The sequence below is a fragment of the Megalobrama amblycephala genome, linkage group LG5 (assembly GCF_018812025.1).
Source record: "Megalobrama amblycephala isolate DHTTF-2021 linkage group LG5, ASM1881202v1, whole genome shotgun sequence".
Classification (NCBI taxonomy): domain Eukaryota; kingdom Metazoa; phylum Chordata; class Actinopteri; order Cypriniformes; family Xenocyprididae; genus Megalobrama; species Megalobrama amblycephala.
Genome location: NC_063048.1, coordinates 31,377,601 through 31,399,371, shown reverse-complemented (window position 1 = coordinate 31,399,371; position 21,771 = coordinate 31,377,601). Strand labels below are relative to the sequence as shown.

Sequence of the window (21,771 nt, the reverse complement as noted above, 5' to 3'; positions counted from 1 at the left end):
TAGAATAAAATAAAAAGTATGTATGTATGTATAATAATTACAGTAACAATAATAATAATCACAAATTATAATATTGACAGATAAGAGACAAACAGATGTCAGCTTAATTGAAAAATTTTCAGAATAATACTTTTCATAATTTTATATTTCACAGTAAAAAATAGTCTTTACATGAAAATATATGCTTTCTTATATAGTAGGGGTTGGGATGATAAACCTATCTCCCGATTCCATACTAGCACGATACTTGGGTGCCGGTATGATATATATTGTGATTTTTATTGTGATTCGATATTGCTATGTATTGAGAATTGTGTTTGCTTTTTTAACTCTAGACCATGGGGAAAAGTTGAATGATACACTTAAACATGATGGTGTAGGTCGTATATCCGTAGATGTCTCTCCGTTCGCCATTTTTCACTTTCTCTTGTCCACAACACACAGCGCCCTGAAATAAAAGAGGTAACTTTTCTCAGCCTCGTCTATAAGCAAGGACTAAAATAAAGCAATTTAATATGGCTTATTATCGTTTCTGGAATAAAAAAAAAAAAAGATTTTAAAATCATTAAAAAAAAATTGCAATAGGGGAATTAATTTTTTTCCCAGTCCTACTATATATCTTATTTAACACTGCCTTTGATAATGTTAGTGGGCTCTTGCCATCACAGGGCCCAGTATTTGTATAACTGCCTTTAATTAATCCAGATTGAATAAAAAAGTACTGTTATACAGTTAAATGACTGAACAAAATTAAATCTATATAATAGGGGTGTAAGGGTACATGTATTCGTCCCGAACCATTACAGTACGGACATCACAGTTCATTGCATACATCAGATGACGAATACAGACGGTCGCAGGCGATCCACACTCCAATCCAGAAGGGGGCGTGCGCAGTAATGCAACGCCGATTGCTAACCGCCACAACAGGAAAAATTGCAGAAGAAGAACAACAGACAATCTATGTTTAGATATGTTTACATGTAATCTCTCAACCCGTGTTTCAACTGCGGAAAGACATCAATAAAACAGCTTGAGAATAATATCTCACGTAGCATTACATTTACCTCAGGCAAGTCATTTAGTGTCCACAGCATGTTAGTTCACTAGAGAAATGAACTCTAGAGAGAACCATTTCACTAAATTTCTGCACTATATTAGCTTATGTATTCATTATGTTTACTTTACATGTTAGTAATGTCTTAATATATGTACTGTGTAAGTACTTAATAACTGTGTAAATGATTGTATTTCAAAAATGAATTGGAGTTGAAACATAATTGAAAAATAATTGTATAATTAGTTTTAGAAGTTAATGCAAAACCTGCCTTATGTGCAATTTACTTTTTTTAAGTGTTGATTATTATATCTAAAAAATAAATGGCAACTGACTTTAATAGTTTGGGATCTGTTGTAACCTTTAATATGATAGTGATGTGCAAGAAAGTGCTCCCTGTATATAGTTTACAGCATTAGCAGAGATATATTTTTTTCTCCCCCCTGCTGTACCAACGTGATCTCATGAGAATACGTGTGTATTTTTACGTCAAGTGTGGTTCTACCACACGTACATTTACTTACGTTTTCATACACACAAAAACGTACAACAATGACGTATTTATAGCATACTTATGTATTAACAGCAATAAAAACGTAAATCATCTAACGTAAAGTGTGAATTTATATGAATGAATTCCCATGTATTAATATTAAAATCATGGCTTTAATGATTTGAATCTATTGTATTCAGTGGTCATATCAATAGGCCTACATGTTTTTAGTTGAATTTATTGAAAGCAGTTTACTCATCTACGTAATATGAAAATAACATTTCTGTTCGTGCTGCAGACTCGTTTTCGGGGGATTACATAATGTTAAACGAAACTACACTTTGAAGCCTTAAAATGAATAAAATTTCTGTAATTGTTTAACCATTTTGTAATATTTTGCTATGCGATTTTCTCCTATGCAGCGACTGACAATACAACCATAAGATACACCAAAGCACAGCATAAATTCACAAATCACATCTTTGTTTGCTGTGCTCCATATCCTTACAATCCATATGTTTGTAAGGAACAGATCCAAATTCAGCCCTTTATCCATCGATCTTCATCTTCATTCTCAGCAGCAGCGACCGTCACAGTCAAAGTTCGCGCTCGTTATAATTCAAATTTGAAAGTTAGCGCCAATGCGCCTGTGCCACCCTTGAGAAACTTTACGACATGGTTTACGGCACTTATATCGAACGCTCATTGGTTCTCACCTGCTTCGTCACAGATTGCGACATGCCGTGTTTCAGTGGATTGACATTTGAAATGAGTGCGCGCCTTCACGGAGAGAAGCCGGATCCATAATTTCACGGATTAATAAATTAAATTCTGCTCTGTACCTTATAAAAAACTATTATAGAGAGGACTGCAACTGGAACTCATCATCATTTGAACTACTTTTGGTACCACTTTTGACATTTTTGCAATAAATAAATTATTGTTACTACGCTTGTTTGTCTGTTATTCTTTTATTTATAACAGTATGTAGTTTTAAGAAATGGTTATGGGTAGGTTTAGGGGTAGGTGTAGGATTAGTGGCTCAAAATATAATTTTAATGTGATATTTTTACTAAAATTGTCATTTTTCATGTTTGTGTGCCATTACATCCCTACTAAAAAAAAACAGAACTAAAAAAAAAATCAATAATACAGCATACAGATGCAAAATTGGGGAGGTAAATATGCATAATTGTCAAAATAATGTTAGAACATTAAAATAAAAAGCAAAAATAATAATAGACCTTATTTTCTTTGAGCAAAAATACCTTACACATTTTGATGTGAAAAGTGACCTGGATTTGTTTTTTGTAAGATTTTCCCAACTAGAACAGAATGCATGCTCATTCATTACCTCACAAAGCCCCTCTCAGATTTTCAGACACTCGCGTTTTAATTAAGTGAATGAGGGGGAGGAATGCAGTGGAAAGAGGGAGAGAGGTCAATCAATGAGTAGGAGAGTTAAAAGAGAGTATGAAACAGCCCTGGAGAGGACTCCAAAGAGATGGAGGAGGATGAGAGACCTGGCTCATGAGGGTTGGGGGATGACGGACCAGATGAAGGTGGGCAGAGAGCGAGGAGATACAAGGACAACCTCAGTTTGTATACGAAAGATGTCACATTCTCCTGAAATCTATAAGGATTAACGGCTGATTCATTTTCTGTAAGAAATACTGAGTGTTAAATCAATTTCTGTTCGAATAATTGATGGTTGAATCACTTTCTATAAGAATAACTGACCGTTGAATTGATTCATATAATGTTTAGTTGAATCTCTTTTTATACTCGCAGTGAAGATGCGTCATATTATTCAAAGAAAACACAGATGCGCTGGGAATGTTCAAACAGCAGTCTGTGTTTATGTTTTGCAATACCAGGCCATATATCCATTCTGTGTAAAGCCCACAGAAAGGGCTTTAAAACTATGCTCTGTCTGATCTCAGAGTCTTTTGCTGTAATAACACCAAGATGAAAAGAGGGAAAGAGCACGAAATCCTCCACTTCAAATTGAAGCACAGAGAGTCTTTTTGTTATTTTTCATTATTGGGCAAAAATAAGAGTCACACTCATTATTGTTTTCTTTTCTTTTGTCTCTTTCATTCGGTCTGATGGATGCCTGTTACCACAGCAACACAACCTCTAAGCATATATATATATATATATATATCACTATATATCACTAATATAGCACTCACTAATTGCTGAGATATAAGCAAATGTGTGACAGAGCCACAGGCTTCTGGCTTTTAAATAAACTACATTGTTTTTCCATTTGTTAAGTATGCGCGAGAAATTAAACATTAAACATTGTTTATAAACTTTCTCTCGAAAATATATTTCGGAAAGTTTGTTGTGTGCTCATTGAAAATGAATAAAGTGTCTCCGGAATGAAGGGAAATGCAAATCACCCCGTGTTTAAACTGTTTAGTAAGCTTTAAGTCGCTAGATCTGTGTCAGCCAGGGAAATGGAGGTGTAAATAACTAAAGATGCCAGACAGCTCAGTTTAAAATGTGATGGCCCTGCCATAATGTATAAATACTTTGCCAGTTAAATAAAATATCAATTTTATTTTATCAAGTTTTAACTTATCTCAGATGTTTCTCCAAAAATTCCTTTGAAAAAATAAACATTTGTTAACACTTTAGAATACTTTTCCATCATTAATGTTTAACTACACAGGAACAAATGAGTAACGCAGTAATATTGTAACTAGTAAGAAATTCTGATTAATTATAGTAGTAGTAATAGCGCTCAGTTAAATGAGGTAGTTCGCTATTAGCTAATCAATAACTAAAATTTTTTCATACCTCCCAGAGAACTACTAAGAACTACTATATACAGGTTCATAATTAATGTGAATAATACATGATGTATAATTAATTCTAAAGTGAAGATCCCACTAGTAATGACTCAAGTTTGACTAATTATTACTAATTATTTGGATCAGTATTCTAAAGTGAAAAGCATGATAACTCCCTAATAATGAATGACTGAAGTCATTGTAAACTTTTGACGATTTTGTAAGGTTCTGAATAGTAATGACTGTTACTATGTTACTACCACGTTATTACATGTTACTACAGTGTTGCTACATCCTTCTAAAGGAATTATTAAATTATTTGGATCAATATTCTAAAGTGAAAAGCATGAAAACTCTCTAATAAAGTCATTGTAAACTTTTGTAAGGATTTTGTAAGGTTCTGAATAGTAATGACTGTTACTATGTTACTACCACGTTATTACATGTTACTACAGTGTTGCTACATCCTTCTAAAGGAATTATTAAATTATTTGGATCAATATTCTAAAGTGAAAAGCATGAAAACTCTCTAATAAAGTCATTGTAAACTTTTGAGGATTTTGTAAGGTTCTGAATAGTAATGACTCAAGTGTTACTACATCATTCTAAAGGAATTACTGGTCATTTGGATCAGTATTCTAAAGTGAAAAGCATGAAAACTTCCTAATATTGAATGACTGAAGTCATTGTAAACCTTTGTCGATTTTGTAAGGTTCTGAATAGTAATGACTGTTACTATGTTACTACCACGTTATTACATGTTACTACAGTGTTGCTACATCCTTCTAAAGGAATTATTAAATTATTTGGATCAATATTCTAAAGTGAAAAGCATGAAAACTCTCTAATAAAGTCATTGTAAACTTTTGTAAGGATTTTGTAAGGTTCTGAATAGTAATGACTCAAGTGTTACTACAACATTCTAAAGGAATTACTGGTCATTTGGATCAGTATTCTAAAGTGAAGATCATGTAGTAATCATTCAAGTAATGATTCAGTGATTCTCTAGTAATGATTCAGCTGTTACTACATCCTTCTGAAGGAATTCATTATTTAGATCCGTGTTCTAAAGTGAAGATCATGGTAACCCATTAGTAATGACTCAAAATCCGTCAAAAGCAATTACTATCCAAAACCTTACAAAAACCTCAAAAGTTTACACTGACTTCAGTCATTATTAGGGAGTTTTCGTGCTTTTCACTTTAGAATACTGATTCAAATAATTAATCATTCCTTCTGAAGGATTTAGTAACACTTGAGTCATTACTTGTGGGTTACCATGATCTTCACTGTAGAATTAATTATAGATTATGCATTATTCACATTAATTATGAACCTGTATATAGTACATCTTAGTAGTCCTCTGGTAGGTAAGAATAGTAATTATTGATTAGCTAGTAGTGAACTATACTGTAAGCCCGAATAAGTTGGCAAAACTCAAAGAATTTGAGGCAATCAGCCTCAATGTTTACACTGTAACCTCAATGTGAACATTTTTATTAGTGTAAATTTAGCCAGCTAAAACAAACTAATTCAGAGAATGCCATGGGCAAAGCATGCTGGACAATAGAAATCCCAGCCCAGTTTCAGTTAAACTTAAGTTCTTCAAAATTAAAAGAAATAAGTCAATAAAACTCAAAACAATGAAACAGTTCAGTTTACTTAAAATATATCAGTTATGTGAACTTGAAAGAAAAAGAAAGTGCTAAATACTCATAAAAGATCATTTAACTGAACTAATTTAAGTTTGTCCTACTCAAACCAATTATTTTGAGCATTAGGGTTTACATTGTACCACATTCAACTGAATATTATTACTTAATAATTTGTTAATAAATAATTTTTTGTTATTAATAGTAGTTACTATGTTAATATTGCGTTACTCATTTGTTCTTGTGTAGTTATTGATTGCAGTATTCTAAAGTGTTATTAAACATTTTGTGCTACAAATTGTAAATAGCATCTCAGATAATTGAATAGAGATGATATTAGAAGAATTGATGAGAACTATTTGAGTTCATTCTCTGCAAATATGAGCTCAAATAGTCTGTATAAATCTCTGCAGACTTATCTCTCAATGTTTTCGGTAAAGGTGTTGAGAAACTAGTAGAGATGTGACATCACTGGGGTCTTTTCTCAGAAGAAACATCTGAGAAGGAGGATTGTTGTGCATCCTTTATTCCTATTGCTGTCTATGAGAAACGACTGAGATATTATAGAGGTCTCATTTGTTATTTATACGGGTTGCAGCTGCAATGCAGCAACTTTGTGTGCAATTTATGTTCTGTGCAACTGTGTTGCATTTCGAAGCCATTAGCAAACATAGAGCACTGCCTGTAATGCTTTGCCTTATTGGCTCCTGTGAGTGTCTAGGGTTTGTCTGCTTCACAGGAGGGGAATATTCTTCATGTGTGTATTGATTGGCCTGATGAGCTCGCTCTCTACTACTCCAGACACTTATTTGCTCCCATGTGTTTTGCCACTTTAATTAAACTCTTGATTTAATGCTCTCACTCCATTGCTCTCTTCACTTACAGTACGGTACATTGGGGGAGGAATGTGTGTGCATGCGCTTGTGTGTCTGTCGAACTGTTCCAGAACCAGCTATGGAAAAGCCAGATCTTCTACCAAAAGCCAGAACCATTAAATAGTTGATGTTATGCTTGTGCTCAGAAACCTATGGAGGCCTGTTTTCCACCTCAGAGTAAAAAAAAAAACTCCTCAACTTGACCCTATCTTATAATTTGACTTATATTTCACAGTTGTGACTGTTTAGCATAATTGAGACTTTAATTCTCAGAGTTGCAACTTTTTTTCTTGTAAATGCAAATGTATATTTCCCAATTTGACTTTATATTTCACAGTTTACTTCAAAATGACCTTTTTTACTCTTAGGCAGAAACAGACTTCCAATGAAACCAAATTTTATAGAGCCCTAGGATAGAAACTCAATTAAAGCAAACCAAATAGAAATGCATTTAAAACATTGGTTTAAATTACAGCAAAAAGGAGCAAATTGGAATATTATCTGTTCCTAAATTTCCAATAAAAGTGACACAATAAGTTTATTTCTTTATTTGTGAGCACGTGATATTGTTTGAGCCATCCTTCTATATTATTCAGGATTCACTTGTGCTATAAATAAAGGCATCGAAAGTGGAAACTATTCTCAGGGCTCACCAGTCCAGGGTGGTTGCAACAATTATACTAGGATTGATGTAGTATCTAGTAATTAATTCAATGTATTTTATGCCAAAATACATCATTTACAAAAAAACAATCCACAAAACATGCTTTGTGTGACGTATTTAAAGTCTCAACGGGCCTCATTCATTAAATTTTTGTAAATGAGTAAATTCGGAGTAATTTGAGCATAAAACGGACCTTTCCAAAAACTTTCCTCCAGATTCACAAACACTTCGTAAACATCAGATTTGATAGTTAAACGTGTATGTTAATGAATTCCAGTCGTTCTTAAATAGAGCGCGCACATTCACAATTAGGATAATCACCACGTATGAATTACAACTACGTAAATTACGTGTCCAGGAACGCTGTGGAATCTTCTGGACTACTTTCTCAGGTTTGGCTCCAGTATATTGCAAAAATGCTAAAGAGACTAATTGGCCATATGCCTAACAATAAATATTCAATTAACGAGTGTCTGCCAAAGCATTTTAGCCAGCTAAAAAAAAAAAGCCAGGTGCTCTTCTGGGAACGGCCAGCTGGTGGTGCTTGCGAGTGCTTTGAAGGCGCAGCGCTTTCCCTGCTGAGACACTTCGGTTGCTATGATGATACAGAATATGCCAGGCAGTGATGTGTTACTAGTATCTAATTTTGAAGAATATTATTAAATATAAAATACAGCAACCAGAAATATTAACTTCTCCATTGTTGTTCAGTCATTGTACAAGTAGGATGGTTGGTCAGTGTAGTATTTGTCCCACCCCTCCTCCACTGTGATTGGACGGCTTGGTGAAAGTGACAGTAACGAGCACTGCGTTGTACCAAAGTCCCTTTCAAGGAAAGTCTGTTCACTCGGCGGCCATATTTGCAAAGCCTCCGGGCAGCTATTTCGGCCATCCAAGAGCAAGTCCTATCTATTTGAATGGGGAAATCCTGAAATCTCAAAAACTGCTTGGCGAACTCACAATTAAATAACATATGTCAAATCAGCAACAAAATCTGAAATTAACTGTTCCATAAATGTTGTTTCTTATGCTCAAATAGCATTAAAAAAGCTTATTTTTCAGGCTAGACTAGCCAATGTGCATACACTCTAAAAAATGCTGGGTTAAAAACAACCCAAGTTGGGTTGAAAATTGGGTTGTTTTAACCCAGCGGTTGGGTTAAATGTTTGCCCAACCTGCTGGGTAGTTTTATTTAAACCAACTATTGTTTAAAAATTGCTATATGGCTAGCTTAAAATGAACCCAAAATAGTTGGGAAATTAAAAACCAGATGCAATTAGAGGCAACAATAATAGACAAAAGGTGAATGTTTATTAATAAGCTTTAATATTTTATTAATATAAATTTAATAGTTTAATAGTTTATTAATATAAATTTATTAATAAGCAATTTAATAAATGTTTATTGTTTAATAATTATTCATTGAACATTAATAAATGTTCATTTCCAACATACTTTGGGTTAATTTTAATTAAGCAATACAATAATTTTTAAACAATAGTTGGTTTAAATAAAACTACCCAGCAGGTTGGGCAAACATTTAACCCTACCGCTGGGTTAAAACAACCCAATTGCTGGGTTTGTCCATTTTCAACCCAACTTGGGTTGTTTTTAACCCAGCATTTTTTAGAGTGTATGCAGTCCTATGCAGGAGTTTCAGGTTTCTGTGGAAACCGGAGCTTCTAACGGCAGCTGCAGTGACGCAATGACTTTATCAATCAGCGATTGGCTCTTTTACTTATAAGGCGGGGTGTATTTCGCCATTTTGTGCATTGCAGTTTCTCCCATTCATAACTAATAGGAGTGAACCGTCTTTCTATATCTATAGTCTTTGGTTGCACCCAAAGTTAAACAGTTTTCAACTCTCAGCTACAAAAAAATTAAAAATAAAAAGATGGGGCAAACGACCTCGTGATATATTATTACAGTACATAGTGCATCAAAATACAGTGTCATCTGTTTGCCTAAAAGAACACAATGTTCGAATGTTACTTACCATTTACATGTGGTAGGGAGTAGGTGTACATTTCTTTCGTACCAACTAACATTTTGAAAATATACGAACTTTTACGTCATAACGTCTTTACTAACGATTTGCACATCGTGTTTCATGAATGAGGCCCATTCTGTGGTTCTCTCCGCCCTCTCCAAAATAAATAGGCTAGTTCAATCTTCCACTCAGCTGCACATTCTGAAACTGAACGGATGAGAGAAGTTCACAAGGTCAGAGAGTCATGTTGTCAGAAACGAAAATCTGTGCACTAAAATAGAAATGAAAGGAAGGAGAAGGGGGCCAGAATCAGTGTACAATGAATAATCAGATTCTGTTCTGAGGAGTTTAAAAGAACAGACCAATTCTCTTTTCTATTTTAATATGGGTAGGATCAGAAAATGAAACTGGGGTCACTCTATTATGTGTCACAAGGCAATGTATCTGAGCATGTGCATCAGGCCGCATCTGTGCTTTACATAATGTTGCAGAAGAGATATTGATCCATAGCACAATTTACACTCGGTGGATCCAGAATTCCTATCTAAAGCTAAATGCATTCAAGATGCAAGATAAACGTAGGTAAAAATTATGATTGCGGAACAGCAGAATACACAATACAAGATATACTGCCACATGCACTCTGTATTTTCCTTTAACATCCATTAGTTTTCTATGGATCCATGTATTTCTCTCAGTGTACTGATTTATTGTGTATGATTTCTATCTTTTTGAGATAGAAATCAATCACTTGAGAAGACGTGTGAGCAAACAGTCTCAGTGTTTGCTTCCATATATATCAAACATGAGCTGCATTGACGTGAACTAACTAGCAATAGGAGATGGCGAAGGGCTTCTGTGCAAGAAATGTTGCTGTGATTGGAATTTCATAAAACTGACAGTATATCAGTGCTAATCTCTTGATCAGATTTATCTGTTGTTCCCTAATATTCCATCTGAAGAGGAAAACTCATCACGGTAACATCCAGATTGTCACCGTGAGTTGAGTCCTAATAAGAACACTAGAGTTGCTTTATCTTAAAACAGTTGCTTCCAGGAAGTTGTGAGCATTTAAATGTGATGCAGTTTAACACTTCGCGTCTACCGTGCATACCGAGACTCGCAAAGAATCAGTAGGAAATCAGTTTTTGATTATTGTCATTCACATCAAGCCACCTCACACCTAGATATCAGAGCGAGTGCACACCCTCTGCTTGTCGCACATCCAATAATATCTCGCTTTCCAGAAATCCGAGGGTTCCCTGCTGCGTTAGACTCATCATCACTTATTATCACTCTCTCAATAGAAACCGTTGCTATGGAAGCTGGTGACTCAGAGCTCATAGGAATATTAGGGAATGATATTCTAGTAGCTGACACTGTCATACCTAAATATGGATAATGCAGCACAGCGAGATCAAGCTTATAGAACTTATACAAAAAGCAGGAATTTTAAATTAAAAGTATTCAAAAGTGTTCAATCACTTAAAGAACTTGAGGAATGAGGTTAGATGTTAAGGAAAAAAGACCTTGAAATCATAATTCAGGCTATATTGTGTTCTGTTCTGTGTACTGTAAGTGACTGAATGCTTACCTTTACGCACAGAAATGTATTCCTATTTGGGTATTTAAACATGACAAATGCAGTGTCCTTCAAAACTACTAAATCCTATTCAACATAAAAGGCTTCAGAGAAATGTGAAACAAACCCAAGGACCTGTGGGATGGTTAGTTACACCTGATTGTGCTAAATTACCACAGTGACCCCTAGTGTTTTGTTTTAAAGCTTCACCAGTTGGAACAAGGTCAAAAACATTCTCTGAAGAGAACAAATTTTTCTTTCTTTAACAGATGCTCCAAGCCGGCAGAGCAGAAAGAGAGCTGTGACCTCCCCTTCCGTCTTCACGACTGACGATACTCCTGTGCACGCTTGGCTCCGATGCAGGAGTAAGAGACGACAAGAGACCGGCTCAGCCATGCTGTTTATATGGGTCAGCTGACAGAGACAAGCAGGCCCATGTCGGTAGGAAATCGACACAGTCTGCCTCAGCAGTGGATACACGTACAGATATATCACGGTCACGTTGAATCACTGAAGAGACATTGACATACTAAACTACTGTGGAGGCCATGTGAAGCTCGAAATGCGGTAAAGAGCGGTCATTGGACTGTGTGGAGCTTTGCTAAACGGGCTCCTCAGTCACCAGCATCAATGGACAACGGTTTGCACACCATGAATTAACCTTGCTACTCTTTCTGAAGGATACGATTTGTTCGTTTTTTTACTTCGATAAACAGACAGCACCATGGTTCTGCCGCCACCCGACAAGCGGCATGTGTGTTTAACCACCATTGTGATCATGACCAGCATGGCCTTCATGGATGCCTACCTTGTGGAGCAGAACCAGGGCCCACGCAAAATCGGCGTCTGCATCATCGTCCTGGTTGGAGATATTTGCTTTCTCATAGTGCTGCGTTATGTGGCGGTGTGGGTGGGTGCTGAGGTAAGGACTGCGAAGCGTGGCTACGCTATGATCCTCTGGTTCCTCTACATCTTCGTTCTGGAGATCAAGCTCTACTTCGTCTTCCAGAACTACAAGGCTGACCGTAAAAGTCTGGAGACGGTAGCTCGGAAAGCATTGACTTTGTTGCTCTCGGTTTGCGTACCCGGACTCTACCTCGTCCTGGTCGCACTCGACAGCATGGAGTACGTAAGAACCTTCCGGAAGAAGGAGGACATGCGAGGTCGACTATTCTGGGTGGCTCTTGACCTTCTGGATGTCCTGGACATCCAGGCTAACCTTTGGGAGCCACAGCGGACAGGTCTGCCCATCTGGGCCGAGGGTCTGATGTTCTTCTACTGCTACATCCTGTTGCTCATCCTGCCTTGCGTTTCTCTGAGCGAGATCAGCGTGCAGGGCGAGCACGTGTCGCCTCAGAAGATGATGCTCTACCCGGTCCTCAGCTTGGTGACCATCAACATTGTCACCATCCTCATCCGAGGTGTCAACATGGTGTTGTTCCAAGACAGCCGAGTCTCGACCATCTTCATCGGGAAGAATGTCGTTGCCATCGCCACTAAGGCCTGCACCTTCCTGGAGTACCGGCGACAAGTTAAGGAGTTTCCCCCGCAAGATCCTGCTGGGATTGCAATGGAGATACAGCAGAACTCTGTGCCGCACAATCAAACTTTACCGAACGCCACGACCACCCTTCCCGAAGAGCACTCACCGGCCCGTGAGGTCATTGACACGTGACCAGAGCTGACAAAAATGTCAAAGACTTAAGCGTTAAGGGGGAATGAAGAAAAACTTAGTTAGTTCAGACCAGGAAATTATGAAGTATCCTTCTTCTGGTCCCTTTACTACTGAGCAAAGAGATTTTGAAGAATATTTTTAAAGTGCAACTCATCTAGGCTGAGTGTTCAAAGGCCATTGATGCTCGGATGCACAAATGGCAGCTCACAAGATCTTGATTTTAACCAGATTTTGTAATTTCAAGCAGCTGTTTTGTGACGTTAGATATGGGGTGTTTTTAAAGAGATTTGTGTGATGGTGGATCACCTTGGAATCTGCACAGATTCCTGTAGAATCTGAATGCTTGTCGTTTTCAAAGTTCCTCAAAGTTGCCCTGCCCCTTGTGTGTTCATTTATAAAATATTTTGGCTAGTTTGAATATGCTTTCTGCTATCAATACTCTCAGCTCATCATGTTTAAATCAATTTCACACAATTCTGCTGATTTTCCCTCCGAAAATCTGTGGATAAAATGTGAGGAAATTTCCGTCTGGGTGAAAAATGGGAAACAAAGCATACCAAGTAAGGTAAACAAGAAAAAACATCTGTAAACAGATCTGAGGCAAGAAGTGAACTTCAAATTATGTTTTAAAGATTTGTGTGATTTGAAGATGAAAATCATTTTTTGTGTGTTGAGATGTGAGCATGTTTTAAAGCAAAACAACTCTCACAGGATTCTTTTCCTGGGGATTCAAATGGAAACTAGAAACCTTTAATTAGCCAAAAACAATTTTCAGTCTTTATAAGTTTTGTATGCCTGTATGTGTGGGTGGATAGAATGGAAGAGAGTACGGAAGAGAGTTCATTAGAAAAAAAAGAAAAAAAAAAGATAATATTGGATGATAATATAAGTTAATATACAGTCCAGTCATGTTTTTAAAGAGGATCATTGTATTATTATTATTATTATTATTATCTTGTTTCTCTTTTCTTTTAGCTGTGACATTTTAAATGTTGCAAAGTGTAATAAAACCTCCATAATCTTGAAACTGTGGCACGTTTGCTAAATTAGGCCTATTAAACCGCAAATGCAGATCCAGCTAACAATGAACTTCAGCACAAACATAAAACACATAGTATTTACTCCCACACCCAGCCAACACTTGTGCCAGAACCGCTGAGAAACGGCAGGACTCTGTGATTCTACATGAGCTTTGAGACGCAGTTCCACTTGGTGAGAATGGGGTGCAAAAGCAATTTGGCTACTGCTGATTGGCTCTGGCTGCCATGTAGGGCAGCTGTAGGGAGTGATAAATTACAGTTCCTGTGATCCTCAGCCCTCTCATCCATCTCACCGTTATAGAGGTTCTATAGGCTTCCTTCCTCACCATGAGGCCTGAGCAGCAGGAAGATGTCCTATACCACAATTCTCAGTCCTAACAGAGATGCCATTTCTAGGTGCGTTCCGTAAGAGCTATAAATTGTTCTGAACTGACACCTAGATATTTTTGACAACTGGAAATAAATGATGAACTGTGTGAGTCAATCACTTTCTGCTGAAATGTAGTAAACAGCCTAAAAATTACTTTTTGGACACTGAATACATAACCATCCATTCTGGATTCATGAGAAGATTTTTTTAACAACCCCTCCTGGCGCTACATGCGAGACTTGACCTTTGCAAAGCCATTTTGAAAGGTAAAGGAAACAAACATTATAAAATTCGAACAAATAACCTGAAGCAAGAGTTTCAGTTGTCGCAGTCTCTGCCGTCAGAGATTTCCTCATACTTAAAGCCTCTCCAATCAGTTGATTAATCGCCTGCTAGCTCGAGGCTAATGAGGTCATGAGGGTGTATTTAACCATGGCCCTATTTAATTTTCTGCTGTCAGAACATTAAAAATTCCATTTTAAGCACATCATAATTCGGCTTGGCGATAAATTACTAATATCATCATGGGAGGTCCTATCTCCTCTTGACACACAGCTCAATTTACCAGCTTAGTTCACTTCATGGTACCTTTACAGTGCCTCAAAAATCTATTTATCTAGATAATGTAATCTACTGTCAAACATGTAGGCAACCTGTTACCAGAGTGTTTTTTAAATAGCCCTAACAATTTGGTTGAAAATGATGTGCAACAATAATTTAAAATCTAGTCACAATTGGAAAGATTTACTTTTAAAGGGTTAGTTAACCCAAAAATGAAAAGTCATTAATTACTCACCTTCATGTCATTCCAAACCTTTAAGACTTTCGTTCATCTTCAGAACACAAATTAAGATATTTTTGATGAAATCTGAGAGCTCTCTGACTCCATAGACAGCTATTTAATTACCACTTTCAAGGCCCAGAAAGGTAGTAAAGACATTGTTAAAATAGTGTTTTGTGACTAGTGATTCAACCTTAATTTTATGAAGTGACGAGAATAAATTTTGAGCGCAAAAGCAAAACAAAAATAACGATTTTATTCAACAATATCTTCTCTTATGCTGTTCATGTTGTAAACACAGTGCTGTGCTTCCAGGTTCTGCATCAGAACGTCGCTCATTATTGGCCGGCTCCTGCGTCAGCATCACATGCATGCGTCGTGCTGCTCACGTGAACAGCCTCGGTCAATACTGAGTCGCGTTCTGATGTTGAACACAGAAGTGCTGCCGCTCGGCCATTGGGCAGTTTTTCTTCGTCGGCCAACTAAGTTTTCTCAATGTGTTCCACACCGTCGGCTGAAGTTGGTCCTCGTCGACTTTTTTTCGGCCAATTCGACATGTTGAATCGGCGTCGGGCCATCTGATCATTCTGATTGGCTGTTCAGCTACTGCCACCTGCTGGTACGGAAAGGCATTTCATCTTACACAGGCGCAGAACGGATGTTTGGCCGTTGGCTGTCGAGTGTCGGTTTGATTTGTCATGGCAACTTTGGACCAATACGCTGCCGACTTAAGCCAACCCCGCAGTCTGCTTTCGTCGCCACTAGTTCGTTGGCGTCGGCTTGGTGTGTTCCTGCCTTAATAAAACAGCTTTGAACTTGCACATGAACAGTTTGAATCAGACTCTCACTCAGTCTGTGAATCATTTAGAGGTGTTACCGAGCTCAAAATGATTCTCTCACTGAACAGAAAGTCATTTTACAGTTATGTCCGATTTGAAATAAACAAAGAACCGCTATCTTTGTGTTGTTTACCTATATGTTTCATTTGTGAGACTTACTTCAATCTATTTCCTAATTATACAGCTCATAAATAATGTTTGCTGTTATTTTATAATAAATGAACTGAAACTAATCATAATAAACTGAATAACTTTCACAGTGTCAGGGTAAAGCAAAGTGTCTATATGAAATCTATCTAAAAAAAGTAAGTTACCTGGTTGTCTTAATTTTTTGAATTCATTGAAATGAAAAATTTGAGTTAATACAATGAAAGCAATTGGTTTAATCAACAGAAACTCAAAATATCATGTTATCTGAACCACATTAATTATTGAAGGTGATTTGACAAAAGAAAAAATGTTGTAATAACAGACCATGAAATAATTTTTTACAGTGTGGCAGCTCAGATTATGTGCATCCAATTAAGGCATTCGAAAATTGCTCAGATTGTTTTCAGGTGTTTATTCAAATCATAATCAGACCAACAAACACATCATGCATTTTCCTTTTTCAAAGATCATCTAAAAAATAAAGAGAAAAGAAAGCACCTTTATCTACATACAATCTTTTAAAAGGGATAGCTCACCCAGATATGTAGGTTCTCATCATTTACTTACCATCATGTCATTCCAACCCCATGTGATTTACTTTCTTGTTGGGAAAAAAAGCAGCTCTGTGCAAACTAAATATCTCCTTTTGTGTTCCATGCAGGAAATAAAATCGTATGGGATTCAAATGACATGAGTATAAAATGACAGCGTTTAACTCGGTTACATTATCTCATGTAGCGATGATCAAATGCTTTTTTCTCCCACATAAAATGCAATATTTTTCTAAATATTTTATATATTTACAATTACATAAACATTATAATTACTTTGAATTAACTACTAAGAGTTTCTGCATATAGGAATTGAGCCATTTCTGTCTTTCCATTGCTGTCAAAAGCTTACTCTTTTCTCTAAATGCAGCGTCATCTGCCACCACTATGTTTCTCTTCTGCTGGTGACCCACTCGTGAAGGCCAGTTGCCCGGCCAGCCCTTCACCAGCTCCTCCTCCATCTGTGACTGGCTGAGCGGAAGCCAATCATCTCCCACCAGCTGTTCTGTCTCAGCCTTAGCGGCTCCAAAATCTGGGGCGGTCAGCATCTGAATGCTCCAATCACGGAGCGAGATGGCGGGAAACAGCACTTCCCACTGTTCACCTTTGGAATCCTCTTGACCAATAGCAGGCAAGTTACTGTTAAGAAGAGAGAAAAGTGTCAGAAATTTGTAAGGAAGCGACCGTAAATAAATGGACAATGAAACATGATTTATAATGTTCTTACAGAGCAGCCATTTTATAATTTGGGCTGCAATTTCTAGAACTCTGTAATCTATTAAATGTTGCCAATTTTTATAAATGCTATATATCTCCAAAAATGACATGTAAAGTATATTTTTTAAGATTTCCCTGGCAGAACTTTTAGTACCTGAGAAAAATGTCTATATGTTAGGAGAAGGACTTCCATGTATGAGAAATTTTAAGTCTCTAGCTCAAATTTAACCACTAGTTCCTAAATAACCACACATCTAATCCATCCCACAATTAAACAAAATGCAAATAAAGATAGACTCTTCATGCATGCAATGTTTAGTGAGTTTTCACCAAATGGATATAGGCTATACACTAAAAAATGCTGGGTTAAAAACAACCCAAGATGGGTTAAAAATGGACAAACCCAGCAGTTGGGTTAAATGCTTGCCCAATGTACTGGGCAGTTTTATTAACCCAACTATTGTTTAAAAATGACTATATGGCTGGCTTAAAATGAACCCAAATTAGGTTGAAAATTAAAAATCAGACACATAATTACCAGAGACAACAATAATAATTAAAAGGTGAACATTTATTATTAAGCACTTTAATAAATCTGCATTGTTTAATTATTATTCATTAAACTTATTAAGAAATGTTTATTAAACATTAATAAATGTTAATTTCCAACATATTTTGGGTTCATTTTAAGCAAGCAATACAGTAATTTTTAAACAATAGCAAACATTTAACCCAACTACTGGGTTAAAACAACCCAATCGCTGGGTTTGTTCATTTTCATCCCAACTTGGGTTGTTTTAACCCAGCATTTTTTAGAATGTACCTGTTCAAATTGAGGTCTAACAACAACAACATTAATAATAATCAGAAATCATCATCAAAAACAACATTAATAATAATAACAATACTCATATTTTTGAGGAACAGTTATACCTTTGCAGAGGTCGAAGTTGAGGCTGTGGAAATGCACTCGCCATCAGAGTCACACTCATGAGGACTAAGAACAATAGGGCAGGACGAGGAGGCAAGGATAAAGCCACCATCTACAGATGAATATGTTGACCAAGACATAATATTAGAAAAATATCTCTGTACAGATGAGAGAGGTAGAGAATATACATGTGCGACATTCAAAATGTAGATACTGAATGTAATTTACTCAGATATGAGAAATACGAGGGATGCTGACAATTGCTAGAAGATAGTTCTGACTACAGGCAACTTTGAAATTAAACTCATATATCAGCCAATCAGAAGTATATTTCAAATGTCTATGCATTATTTGCACACTTTCACTCACATTATACAGCAGTGCTTTAGAATGGACCAAAAAGGTACACATTAATAGCTGCATTTTAATATTTGTTTAAATACAAGACAAATTGATTTATCATAAAATGTCTTGTTTTTGCAATATATTTCAAAAATCCACCTGCAATTTTGTAAAAAAAATAATTTTAGTACATTACATTTTTTATTAAATTAACATGTATATTTTTTTAATAATAGCCAATGTTTTATGTATATTTGAATATATTATAATTTGCAATTATAGTATAGTTAATATTTATGTTTATGGTACCTTTGTGGAGTAGTTCTTCCTCTTGGCTGTGTGTTGCTGTGGTGAAGTTTTTTGTCTCCAGTGTGTGGAGTCAAAAATCCAATCAGTCTTGTGTGACTCCAAGCTGGTTTGCAAATCTTCCATGCAATGTCTCAAAGAGGTTTGTGACTGTCCAATATTTCTGTCTAACGCTCTAGATAGCTAATTAATTGTTGAGAAGTTGCTTTCTATGTATGTATTGCTTAATCAACTTCTCTGGTTGTAGCTCTACCTCCGAACTCTATTGTGCATTGTCAAGTGCCAGTGTGAATATATACAGGATTCGGATGTGTGGGATTATATATACCTCTCTTTTTGTCAGAAGTTGTAGGGGGAAACAGAAAAGATAAAAAGGCATGTGTCATTCTCCTTGTTGAAAAGGAAACCGAGAAGGCCACACCCCTGAATGTCCTGTTTGGATGGAGCCTTAAAATAGAGGAAAGAATAAGAGGAGAAAAGACAACTGTTTGGACGTCAGAGCACCTAATGATGTCTCAAAAAAGAAAAAAAGGATAAATCTGGAAAGTGCAGCATGATCACAAAATCATGATCAAAACTAGTTGTTCCAGCACTATGGCGTATGTATAACGTCCTTGACTCAAGCGCGTGACCTACCTGTCGCTGGGCGTAGCCTATAGGATCATGAGTGACAAGATGAGGGTCGATAATGAGGATCCTAAACCGAATTTGAAGTGACGTGCTTGCCGTCCTCAGGCAGCCCACGCACACGTTTGGATTCTAGGCCAAGCAAGACGTCACTCTCATTAAATTTGAAAGGTCTTGTCAAACACCGAATCCCCCACAAGACAATTTGTCGCATTTTATGCAACTTCAGGTAGGTTTTTGCTTCAGAAACACTCCACACAATCTGACAACTGCTAAAACGGTCATGTGCAGACTACATTGTTTTTTATACGCAAGGTACACCTTGTTTTCTAACGAAAATATGTGTATTTATGGTATATTTCATTGTTATTCGATTAATCAGACCGTGGAAAAACACGCGTTCAGCTTATAGGCGATATCCGGAAAACATTCATTTTCATTCAGCACAGGGAGGCTTGTTACCGAAGTTGACTTTAGCTAGGTCTCATTTAAAATAATGGGCAGCGGTTGTGAGTGCAAGGTTCAGACGAGCAGGTCCTGACAGTCATTATAGAGCATGACAACAGCGACGTGGGTCGGACATGAGTGGAGGGACAAAAATGAAAGCGTGGAGGGAAAGAATCAGGGCGTGAGACAGATGAGGTCAGCGGCAAGAGGCTGAAGAGATGATCTGAAGCGTTTAGTAGACTCTGGCCTCGACGTTGGTTGTTGTAATCCATAGATCTGCAAGTTTTAACATCCACCGTCAACCGCGAGTGTGAGTCATAAGCTCTTTTTACACAAGCTAGCACTCTCTCTTCTCTCTTATTCCTCACCTCCTTGCCTTTCATATCCTCATACAAACCTCGGGATTTTCGTGCCCACAAACTATGAAAAATCTCAAAGAGTAAACTTTACTTAAAGGTCATCTGTTCATACAAATGAAGAGAGATTTTTATTCTTAAAGTACACTCTGACAAAATTAGGCTAGCACTCTAATCATTAATTTTCATAAACACTTATATCACAAGCCTCTATCAAATCATTAAAGGATTAGTTCACCTCAGAATTAACATTTCCTGATCATTTACTCACCCCCATGTCATCCAAGATGTTCATGTCTTTCTTTCTTCAGTAGAAAAGACATTAAGGTTTTTAAGGAAAACATTCCAGGAATTTTCTCCATATAATGGACTTAAACAGTTACCAACAGGTTGAAGGTCCAAATTGTAGTTTCAATGCAGATTCAAAGGGCTCTACATGATCCCAGACGAGGAATAAGGGTCTTATCTAGTGAAACAATGGGTAATTTTCTTAAAAAAAAAAAAAATGTATATACTTTTTAACTTCGCACTAGCTCTGCGATGTGCCACGCATTACGTAATCACGTTGGAAAGTGTCTACAAAGTGAACGTGCAAAGAAAGGTAAAACAACGAAAATGAGAGTTTTTCGCCCTACTGCAGTTCCTTTGTGGTTAAAAAGCACATAAATGAATTTTTTTTAGAAAATGACAGATTGCTTCACTAGATAAGACCCTTATTCCTCGTCTGGGATCGTGTAGAGCCCTTTGAAGCTGCATTGAAACTGCAATTTTGACCTTCAACCCATTGGACCCCAGTGAAGTCCACTATATGGAGAAAAATCCTGGAATGTTTTCCTTAAAAACCTCAATTTCTTTTCGACTGAAGAAAGAAAGATATAAACATCTTGGATGACATGGGGGTGAGTAAATTATCAGGAAATATTAATTCTGAAGTGAACTAATCCTTTAAAGGTGCCCTAGAATCAAAAATTGAATTTACCTTGGCATAGTTGAATAACAAGAGTTCAGTACACGGAAAAGACATACATTGAGTTTCAAACTCCATTGCTTCCTCCTCCTTATGTACATGTCATTTGTTTAAAAGACCTCTGAATAACAGGTGAATCTCAACATAACACCGACTGTTACGTAACAGTCGGGATCATTAATATGTATGTCCCCAATATTTGCATATGCCAGCCCATGTTCAAAGCATTACACAAGGGCAGCCAGTATTAACGTCTGGATCTGTGCACAGCTGAATCAACAGACTAGGTAAGCAAGCAAGGACAACAGTGAAAAATGGCAGATGGAGCAATAATAACTGACATGATCCATGATATCATGATATTTTTAGTGATATTTGTAAATTGTCTTTCTAAATGTTTCGTTAGCATGTTGCTAATGTATTGTTAAATGTGGTTAAAGTTACCATTGTTTCTTACTGTATTCACGGAGACAAGACTGTCGTTATTTTCATTTTTAAACACTTGCAGTCTGTATAATTCATAAACACAACTTCATTCTTTATAAATATCCCAAACAG

The 21,771-nt window shown here is 36.7% G+C and overlaps 2 protein-coding genes across 4 annotated transcripts in view; one reads left to right on the top strand and one right to left on the bottom strand.

Moving 5' to 3' along the window:
• Window positions 1–14,989, top strand: part of tmem121aa (transmembrane protein 121Aa) — a 42,161-nt gene extending 27,172 nt beyond the window's left edge. The window contains exon 2 of the mRNA XM_048191843.1: window positions 11,384–14,989. Coding sequence (XP_048047800.1) covers window positions 11,839–12,789 — 951 coding nt within the window. The 5' untranslated portion in view covers window positions 11,384–11,838 and the 3' untranslated portion in view covers window positions 12,790–14,989. The remainder of the gene's footprint in view (window positions 1–11,383) is intronic.
• Window positions 14,990–16,250: 1,261 nt separating this feature from the next.
• On the bottom strand, window positions 16,251–20,487 carry pth2 (parathyroid hormone 2). Of its 3 annotated transcripts, none has more exons than XM_048191850.1 (4): window positions 19,453–20,487; window positions 19,145–19,263; window positions 18,171–18,280; window positions 16,251–17,159 (listed from the first exon to the last, which is right to left on the bottom strand). In XM_048191850.1, the coding sequence occupies exons 2-4, from the start codon at window positions 19,193–19,195 to the stop codon at window positions 16,793–16,795; spliced, it is 528 nt and encodes a 175-aa protein (XP_048047807.1). In that variant the 5' UTR covers window positions 19,196–19,263; window positions 19,453–20,487; the 3' UTR covers window positions 16,251–16,792. The 3 variants fall into 3 exon arrangements, with proteins under 3 accessions (XP_048047807.1, XP_048047806.1, XP_048047808.1); XM_048191849.1 differs by having other exon boundaries at window positions 18,820–19,263; window positions 19,453–20,481; XM_048191851.1 differs by having other exon boundaries at window positions 19,145–20,487.
• Between the last annotated feature and the right edge of the window lie 1,284 nt (window positions 20,488–21,771).